The 10,418-nt window shown below is 43.5% G+C and overlaps 1 protein-coding gene across 2 annotated transcripts; it reads right to left on the reverse strand.

Annotated features, from left to right (window-relative positions):
- Window positions 1-964: 964 nt before the first annotated feature.
- On the reverse strand, window positions 965-9,845 carry SERPINB1 (serpin family B member 1). 2 transcript variants are annotated; one of them, XM_033216052.1, is made up of 7 exons: window positions 9,648-9,845; window positions 8,284-8,459; window positions 6,393-6,530; window positions 5,737-5,854; window positions 3,965-4,107; window positions 3,713-3,880; window positions 965-1,953 (listed from the first exon to the last, which is right to left on the reverse strand). In XM_033216052.1, exons 2-7 carry the CDS (start codon window positions 8,449-8,451, stop codon window positions 1,549-1,551), a joined length of 1,140 nt encoding a protein of 379 aa, XP_033071943.1. In that variant the 5' UTR covers window positions 8,452-8,459; window positions 9,648-9,845; the 3' UTR covers window positions 965-1,548. The 2 variants fall into 2 exon arrangements, with proteins under 2 accessions (XP_033071943.1, XP_033071942.1); XM_033216051.1 differs by lacking the exon at window positions 9,648-9,845 and adding an exon at window positions 8,931-9,589.
- Window positions 9,846-10,418: the final 573 nt, after the last annotated feature.

The raw sequence follows: 10,418 nt of genomic DNA on the forward strand, positions 1-10,418 counted from the left end.
CCAAATCAGAGTGGATTTTAGGATGAGAAACCAAAAGAAAAGACTTACAGAAAGCAGTGCTTTTCCTGAAAACCTGAAATATGGTAAGTATTTTAAGAAAGGGGGGAAAAAAGAAAGTGTGATGACAAGAGAGTTGCTAAAATTTTGTTGTTAACTTGTGGAATTCCTTACTCCCAACAATGTTGCAAGGCTGAGAAGCCCCACTGGTAGTCTTAATTTGTCCAGGATAAGAGAGCTGTAACAAGAGGCCTGAGACCAGTCTGGCTTGCAGAATCCTAGGATATTTTATTAATTCATGGTGCCCACTATCCTTGTGGGAGCAAGAAAATGCAGTGTTTCAAGCCCCATTCAAAGAACTACATTTGCCAAAGTTTTATATTAGTCCAAGAGCCCCCCACCCCATCTCCCCACATAGCCCTGCACAATGCCATCTTATCGGCATAACAACCTGTATGGATGAAGGAAGTCAAGAGCCTTAATCAGAAAACACATGAGAAGGCCAGGCACGGTAGCTCACACCTGTAATCCCAGCACTTTGGGAGGCTGAGGTGGGCGCATTACCTGAGGTCAGGAGGTCAGGACCAGCCTGGCCAACATGGCAAAACCCCATCTCTACTAAAAATACAAAAATTAGCTGGGCCTAGTGGTGCATGCCTGTAATCCCAGCTACTCAGGAGGCTGAGGCAAGAGAATCACTTGAACCCAGGAGGCAGAGGTTGCAGTGAGCTGAGATCGTGCCACTGCACTCCAGCCTGGGTAACGGGGCAAGACTCTGTCTCAAAAAAAAAAAAAAGAAAATACATGCGAAGGTGGCTAATAATAAAACCTTTGTTCAGCAGTTTATCTTACTACATGGTTATTTTTGTAGACTCTTGGCATCTTTTATCCTAAGAAACCCACTTCTTGATTTCATGCACTGCCACATTAACTATATATTATACATAAAGAAGAACAAAAAAGGGAATGCAGGTTATAACCATTGGCCCTTTAATTAAAGAGTCTAGAAACGAGAGGGCTGTAACAGAATACTAATCCTGCAGAACAACAGACAGAAACGTCAGGCGAGACAAGTTTGTCTTCATAACCTGGGCTCTCAGTTGGGGTGCTCTCTTATATTTCAATTGAATACGTGTTTTTAAACCTCCCTTCAATAGTCAGGGTGTCTGTCTATTTCGCAGCTCCCAAAATTCTAACTGCAAAATAAATGACCATCTTATCATGTTTTCCCATGGCTGTCAGGAGGACATAGCAATTTCATAGATTACTACATGGTCAAGAATCTACACATCTGATGTATTCTTTTCTTCTTTTTTACTTGATGCATTCAAAAGCAGCCACTGGATTTTTTCGATGTAAAAAAAGAAAAGTAGATACACGTGCCAAAATTTATGGGTGTAAACAGCCAATAGAGCCGAACTTGAAAAGAAAAGAAAAGATTTGTTTCTGGATATTGGTTTTATTGGTAAAGACAGAAGAACATTGGCACCATTAAAAACTCAGGTAATAAAGCTCTAAGCTTGATTTTTGTATTGCTACAGTCTCTTTCTTCTAAGGGGAAGAAAATCTGCCCAAGAACAGGATGCTACCTGAGGAATTGTGCCGAATAAAGAAAAGGAATGGATGGTCTGCAGTGAAATATTCCTCTGGCATCAACATGCAGAAGGTGGCGATGCCTGCTGTGGCAGCTGCTGCCTCTGTTCCCTCTTCATTCACTTCCACAAAGGACTTGTGGACAATTTTTGATATAAAAATATCTCTGGCTCCTGACATGCCAGACAGATCAGCCTTGCTACTGTTAAAGAGATCCTGTACACCTAGGCGGGCGAGGTCTGAGTTGAGGGTGTAACTCTCTTCCAGTTTGAACCTGGGCAAGCTGACATTAACTTCAATGAAATCGAGATTCTCAGGTTTGGTCCACTCATGCAGCTTTTCCAAAGTCAACTGTTCCTCAATCTGCAATTAAAATGAGGCAAAAGAAGAAGTGATACCAATTTTACATAAGTAAGGCAATAAAGTATTATTTAAATCAAAGGACCCATAATATCAGTTGCTAGTTAGTTTCCTTCATGTTTTGTGCCAAAACAGATTCCATTTGGAGAATTTTATTTCTTTCTGGCAATTGATGAAATAGGGCAGAGGTGGTGTTCCAAGTCATCAAAGGTTCAAGTCCAGGAACTTTGTACATTGGGTCCATCATCCACTCACCCACTCATCCATCCATCCATCCACCCAGCTACCCAGCAACACAGTCACTCATTCATCCATCCATTCATTCACCTATCCACCCACCCACCCATCCAACAATCTATCCACCTATCTATCATCCATCCACCCATTTACTCATCCACCCATCCACCCATCCATCTACCCATTCATCCATCCATCCATTCATCCAGGGTTTACTAAACCCCTACCACAATAGATTGCTGTGATAGGCCATGACAGCTGCTATTACTTCCAGGTTGAGTAGTGCTAGAAGAAATTTAAAGTATTTCTTCTATTTAGTCTGGATCCCACTGAAGCTGTGGTAATCGGTGAACCTTACTGGAGCTGAAGTAATATCTAATAACTTTAGCTCCTAGATAAAAATGTAAAAGGCATAATTAAATTTATGGCTACATTTCCAAAGGAATGACAAACTGGATCTAGTTCCTCATCTGAAATGTGATGTGGACATTACTTATATCTACCTTATAGATTGTTGAGAGCATTAAATGAAATGATGTATATAAAGTGCTTGACCCATAGTTCTATATAAATGTCAGCTGTTATCATTACTATTGTTATAGCTATTGGACTGGAACAGAATCATCACTCTACTTGTTCTAATGGTGCTGATAATTCCTTTTATGAGGCTAGAGATTTTCACTTTACAATCGGAAAAACTAATGCAAAAATCCCACTGAAAGAAAGACCACATTGATTTTTATGCAATGTATTAAAAGTCTGTACATGCAAATGATTCATATTAGACCCCTTCCTGATGGCAAGTTTAGCTGGGGAGGAGACAGAGAGCACAGAGCAGGCTAGGGTCCCTACATATAATGGAAACCTCATACAAAGTTCATATTAGTAAATAGGCCTAACGTGTCACATGAGGCTTTTCCTGTCTTGTACCCATTGGAAATTTAATTCACTGTCTACATGAATTGTGATGAGAATGAACAGTGTAATAATAGAATTGCATAGTACATGATGAAGATAGATGCTACACTATTTGGGGCTTTTCAATCTTTTTCCTCAGTAAAACAATCCTCATCTTCCTGTAATTTCCTCTAAAGTTAATTCAAGAGCCTTTCCATGGGCTGCCACTAACCAGTATTATATCTAGTATAGATCTTTGACGACCTCATCACAAGTGTCCACTGAAAGTAGCTGGCCATCTTTCTTGAAAAATGAAACGTCAGCCAGGCACAGTGGCTCCCAGCTGTAGTCCCAGCTACTCAGGAGGCTGAGGCAGGAGAATCTCTGGAAGCCAGGAGGTCTAGAACAGCCTAGACAACATAGTGAGACCTTGTCTCTATAAATAAATGTAAAAAAAAAAAAAATTAACTCTGGACTTTGCTGTAGCAAGTGTTGATGGGCTACATTTCCAAAGGAGTGACAAACTATTGGAAAATGTGCCATCAGTGAACACTTAACAAGCACCTGCCTATCATGCAACACACACACAGGAGGCACCACAACAAAGCGTGAAGCCCAGGAGCCATACCTTCTTCAGGCCCGTGGACTCGTCCTCAATGTCAGCCGGCAGCAGGATGACCATGCTGAGCTCCTTGCCCTGGTAAGGCAGTTCCAGCACACGGCACTTAAGGTCTTCGATGTAGCCATATGCAAATTTTTTCTTCTGATACATCATTTTCACAGTTTTTGTGTCTTTCTGAACAGTTAAAACAAATCACTGAAATTATTCTCTGCATTCTTTTAGAGCAACGCATGACTCTGTACAGTTACCTCACCTCACCTTATTCAATCTGAACGGTGCATTCGTCGTGGCCTCTTTCATGAATTTATCCTGCCAGTTTCCCTTGAAATAGATGGCATTTACTAGCACAAGTTTAGTCATGTCATCAACCGTGCCTGAAGCCAACAGTTCCGGAATTTTCCCTAAAAAAATTAAGTTAGCTTAAAAAAAATCCAAATTGGAATTCCAAATTTGAACTGGCAATATATTAGCACGGAAATGCAATTCAAATATATATTTTCTACTTAATTTTCATTTAATAAGATATTAAGTTAGGAAAGCCCTACTCACTAACCCGTCTCTACTTTAAATATAACAACCTGTGGGGCAGACCAGGATGACACACAAACTTCCCACAAAGGACCTGACATTTTAAACAAGTCAAATGTGCTGAAAGACTAAAGACAGGAAAATGCTCCTTTTCTGGACTGTATGATAAACAATGAGCCTTATTTTGTAACAACCATTCTTTTTTAGAAAAAAAAAATTCTTAATGAAGATGTCATTAATGAAGAAGTCAGAAGTCATTAGTAAATCACTTCTTCAAATCGCTGAGTAGATGCCTACTCTCACAAAACAAGATTTAAACACTATCCAAAAGGCAGGACAAGACCAAGCATGGTGGCACACACCTGCTATCCCAGTGTTTTGGGAGGTGGGGATGAGGAGATTCCTTGAGCCCAGGAGGTCAAGGCTGCAGTGAGCCACGATCGCACCACTGCACTCAAGCCTGGGCGACAGAGCAAGACTCTGTCTCTTAAAAACAAAAAACAAACAAACAAAAAAACCCAGCAGAACATACTCCATGGAAATAAAGGTGACCTTGGTGACCACAAGTATGGCCGGGAACAATTCGCATAACGGAAGACATGCCTACTGGAGTGGGTTGACTACTACAGGACTAGATAAGAAGAGAGATGTAGTAAAGAAATAAATTGCACCCTCAGAGCAAGTCAGTCCCCACCTACCACACCTTTTTTACTGGACAAGATGTTGGCAAAAAATGTATGACCACAGTAGTTTGTGAATATTGATTTCAGGTGAAATTCCAGGACATTTCTTCCCATATGTGTATTAGGTAATTTTTGGCAGGCTGGATTCTCCTCAAAATTTTAATTCCTTTTTTTGCTGTATTCAGTGTTGGTTTTAACTTTATGTTTTATTTTTTATTATTTTTATTATTATCTTTTAAGACGGAGTCTCACTCTGTTGCCTAGGCTGGAGTGCAGTGGCATGATCTCGGCTCACTGTAGTATCCGCCTCCCAGGTTCAAGAGATTCTCTTGCCTCAGCCTCCAGAGTAGCTGGGGTTACAGGTGTGCGCTACCACACCTGGCTAATTCTTTTTGTATTTTTAGTAGAGACAGGGTTTCATCATGTTGGCCAAGCTGGTCTTGAACTCCTGACCTCAAATGATCTATCCGCCCACCTTGGGCTCCCAAAGTGCTAGGAATACAGCTATGAGCCACCGCCAATGTTGGTTTTAACTTTAAAATGTAACTTTAAAAGTTTTGGGGAGCTGATGAGAAAAAAGGATTTAGCCGCTTGAGTTAAATCATGTTCAAGTTTCCACTCTGGTGAACTTCTAACATGTGAGAGCTGTCCAGCAAGTGCAGTGCAGAGTTCACACACCGGGAGCGTCCTCTGACTGTAATCACAAAGTGTGCCAGTACTGTGGGAGCTGGGGAGGCAATAACTGCAGGTGGAAAGGCGGACTGAGGAAAGGAATGACACGAGCAGCGCATAATGATTCCATCCTCCCCAGGCGCTCACCTTCTGTCTGCTCTTTGACCCACTGGTTTATGGTCCTCCTTGCATCTTCAGTGGCATGCTGAAAATCCACACTGGCCAGGTCAGCACCATATGTTTTCTGAGTCGAAGCCAAGAACTCCTATTTAAAAAAAGAAAAAGGAAATATACTCCTACTACATGTTGAAATTGTTTTCTACAATCCTGAAAAGCAACAGAAATTGTCCTAAAAGGCTACAATTCCATGTAACACAAAATTTCAAACTCTTACAGTTTTTCTTATAGTAGTAAAAAACATTTAACATTATTTTACTATCTTAGCCATTTTTAACTGTGCATTCCAGTAGTGGTAAGCCTAACCCTTATACTGCTGTTGTTATATAAAAATTACCACTCTTTTCTGATCTTTGACTAAGATTTCACAAATACTGATTGTACTCTTGCTTCAGTAAAACCTCCAGGAGCTATCTTTTCACTAAGACTATAACACAAAATCATCAAGTCACTTAAAGTTTGCATTCTGTCATGTTTGCCTTCCGGATTGTTTTTGTCATGTTTGCCTTCTGTATTGTTTTTCTGAAAGTTTACAAATATTAAAACTGACTTCCATGACTTGATTGTGCTAGAAAATATCTGCAGTGTCTAGTGGGGTTTTAGAATGCGAAGGGCAAAGTACTTACAGGGAGGAAACTGTAAGTTTTCTCTCCATATAATCTATTAGCAAGTTTCAGAATATAAGACGCTCCAGGTTTGTTGATCTCAGTGTTCAGACTCTGGAATCTTGAGTGAATCTCTTCAACCGTGTTGAAATGAAAAGTCTAAAATAAAGAAAACATTTTTTCTACAGCCATTTATTTTGAAACTATAAAGTGATGCCTTGGTGTCTCCTGCTATCAAATTAATGTGTTTTTATTACTAATTATTGATGATCCCAAACCCAATACTTTATTAATTTGTCATTGCAGAACAGACAATAGGAAATCCAAAATGTATGGCTTTGTGAGACAGAATGATTACAACTTTAGACATTGCTTTTACATCACTCTTTGTTACACTAGCAGTTCCACAAATGTGGGTGGTTAATACACTAAATATTTATATTAAAGTCTGCCTTTTCCAAAGAAAATAATAAATGGTATGTTCATATTTATATTCCGTATCAAATATAATTTTACTGAAAGTTCTCAGAAATAAGCAGTAAAAATAGGGTTCATCCTCTATTCAGAACCACGAAGATATTACAGACTGAGGCTTTTAATATTTTATTATCCTATTAACATCAGTAACTCACTTATTTTAAAATAACTTCCTTAAACTTAACATTCTGGCAAAAGTTTAATTCCCCATGTATCAGTTACAAATCAAGAGGCCCTTTGTGGTTTTATGAGACCTAGGCTGGTTCCTTTATGATTATGACACAAAGAACAAAATTGCATAGGGTCCGAAGTCCACATTACTCACTGAGATATGGAATGTTTGCACTGTGCCTATGCTCCATCTGCTTTCATGGAAATGAGGGATCTGCTTTAATGGAAATGAGGGAGGAGTCCTTAAAACTATTCTTTGCTGAGGTTTTAAAGTCCCTGGAAAACCTCAAGCTAGCAACTGATATAACCCCGCAAGAAGCAACTAACAATTAGTAACAGAGGTTTTTTTTTTAATGGATTTTAAAAATATATTTAAAATGCTTTCACATCTAACGCGATGAGGAATAGAAGCTTCGCAGGCCCTTGAACTTGTATCCTGGGCTGCACCTTGCCAAGAAACAGGGGCAGTATAATTTACAGCAGGTATGTTAGAAGAGCCTCTGCTTTTACCACTCCTTTCTGCTGGGCTTCGAGAGAGAGAGCTAGAGTTCTCGTCTCAGAATTAAAGAGTACCAAACACAGAAGTCCCCTCCATGTCCATTAAGGACAAGAAGGAAGGCTGGGCATGAGAGTGACCTGTCACATCGCCAAGGGCTGGGTCCTGCTCCTAAAGCTGCTGGGTCTCCCCTTCACTTCCCCTGCAGGGCGTGCTATGCCACAGCCCACTAAGCCATGCTCAGCACCCTGGGACTATAGAACCACAGGGTCACTTTTTCTCTTTTCCTTGCAAAAAAGCAATGCCACTATCTCCACTATAATGCATTCCCTATGTCTCATTCCTCTCATTATGCTTGAAAGTAGTGTTATGTAACAGGCAATATTTATGAGTTGCATATCATCCATTATATGCAAAGCAAAAACTGGAAGCTGCCAGCTCAGGAGGATGTAGTATGGCTTTCAGGAAAGCTGCCAGATTCATCCACTGGAACAGAAGACTCGCCCTGCAGGGATTTTTGTCAGCTTTGCTCACTGCTATCTCCTCAGCAACACAAAAGACAGTTCCTGGTATGTGGTAGGTACTTAGGAAAAACCTGATGATGAATGAAAGCCTGCATACAAGTGTGACTTTTCTGCAAGTCTGATCTCATAAAAATACAGTGTTGAAAACACACTGTAAAAGCTCAAAGGCACAACCTTTCCATAAAGACCGTCCATTCGTAGGGAGATGGAAGGAAAGCAGACCCTTTTTGTCGTTTCTGCTGACCTTGGACAGCTGTGCTGCCGTGTTCCCTCTGGTCCCCAGAAAGACCATGGCCATCGCAGATGAAATGCTGAAAGGAGAGATGAAGATGTTTCCAGCCGGATTGTTCTCACTCAAGGCCAGGAACAGGTCCAAGGCGAAGCGGGTGTTTGCTGAGCTCAGCTGCTCCATGGTGAAAACTGCAACACAGAACAGGGTCCCCATGGTGCCCACTGCCCATGCCAGCAGATTAGGCAGCACTCTTTCCCCCAGAAGCTTCCTCCACTTCTGCCAACCACCCTGTGGCACCCTTGATCTTGTCCTTTCTCCCCGCTTTTTTATTCCAGCAGGGCAAGAACACTTTCCCAGGCCCACAAATGTGGGACCATGCTGGCCAAGGATTCAGCAGTTACAGGGGATTTTAGGGCACCCAGGGTGCCCTAGAGGGCTCTGGCCTTGCAGACAGGGGAGTCTGAGGGTTAGGTGGAGTGGGGCAGGCCCCAGCCCCCAGCTTGAGCATAGCCACCCAGCCCTGGGTCCTCCCAGCCTATGTTTGGGAGCGCAGGTGCTTCTGAGCCTTTGATTCAAGTCTCTGATTCATTGGGCAATGAATCCATTGCCTGCCTTCACCTGAACTAACAGCGTTCTATCAGAGACTCATAGCCACCTACTAAGCATTAAAACTCCGGCAAAGGTATCCCTGTAATTAGTATAATAATATAAGTCTTCTTTAGTTTTGAGGTTCAAAAGGTATAAGAGGTCCGGTGCCCAAAGTCTCAGAGCCGGTGTAGGATGTGCCAGTTTGGAAACCCGCCACCGTCCAGGGTCCCGCGGTGCAGCATCGCATCCACCACCCACTAGCCCATCTTGATCTCCACTCTCAGAGCCCTAATTTCCCCAAGGACAGGCAAAGAACTGTATTGCCCGCTCGGCAGCTGACTTCTCCTTGTTGTGAAATCGTCTCTAGAATCGCACGGGGTTCCTCCTCTCTCTCCCTGCAGCTGCAGATAGGAGCAGTGCTCGACCCTGAGCTGCCCGGAAACTGTCACAGACAGCTCTGGGAGGAAGGGAATTCAGGGAGAAAGGACAACACTCTAATCTCGGGTTTCAGTCTTGCCCTTCCGCCTGCATCTGTCGTCCTCCCTCCTCCCTCACAGGCTGGCCCGGCCTGCGCCCAGGCAAGGGCGGGGGATCGGAGGTCGTCTGTCTCAGACGGGGCGTCCGGAAGGGATGGGGGCGCCAAGCGGGTGGGGGGGCGCGCAGGGAGCTGCCGGGCTGATGGGCCTGAGCCTGGGGCGGGGGACAGGGTGCTGGGCTGGAAGCTGAGCGAGGGGGCCTGGCCTCCCCCCAGCTCGCCACCGCGCCGCCGCTCCGAGGCCCGGCCTTACCCGATACGCTGCCAAGGCACGCTCCGGGCTCCGAGCTGGGTGCGAGGTGTGGGAGGAAGCACCAAGGGCCGCTGCCCTTATAGCATCCGGAAGCACCACCCGGACCAGCAGCCGCGGGCGGGGCGGCGGTCCTTCCCTGTGACTGCCTAGAAGTCAGAGCTCCCGGGGTTGCCCAAGTGGAAGCAGAAATGAGCGTGGCTTCCGGGCAGCGCCCTCCTCAGGGGATCGGCCCCTTTCTCAATTCTAAGCCTTTCCCAGAATCGCTGGCAAGGACCTGAAAAGCTTTTTCTTACTAAGGTGTGAATGACTGACACGACATATTGTGACACCTCTTAGAGGGCAAATGACTCCCTTTGAGTCCCATCTATATTGGAAGCTTTCTTTGAGAGAAGGAAGAAAATTTGGGGATCTTGCATAGGGAAAAAGAGGGGCCCCCAGAATCAGATAAAACAGAACCAGTTCCAAACATCTGCTCTCTGTTTCCAAGATGATAGCTTGCTGCTGCATCCTCAATGGCGGAAAGTGGAAGGGCAAAAGGGGGCAAATCCCACGTGAAGTCTCTTGTATAAGGGGCTAATCCCACTCATGAGGAAGGTGCCCTCATGATCTCATCACCTCCTAAAGGCACCACCTCTTAGCATTGCATTGAGGATTGTTTCAGCATGAATTCTGGACGGGACACAGACATTTAAAGCATAGCATTCTGCTCCGGTCCTCCAAATTCATGCCCTTCTCACATACAAAATGCATGCATTGTATCCCAGTGGCCCC

The sequence above is a fragment of the Trachypithecus francoisi genome, unplaced genomic scaffold (assembly GCF_009764315.1).
Source record: "Trachypithecus francoisi isolate TF-2019V2 unplaced genomic scaffold, Tfra_2.0 Lachesis_group10, whole genome shotgun sequence".
Taxonomy (NCBI): Eukaryota; Metazoa; Chordata; class Mammalia; order Primates; family Cercopithecidae; genus Trachypithecus; species Trachypithecus francoisi.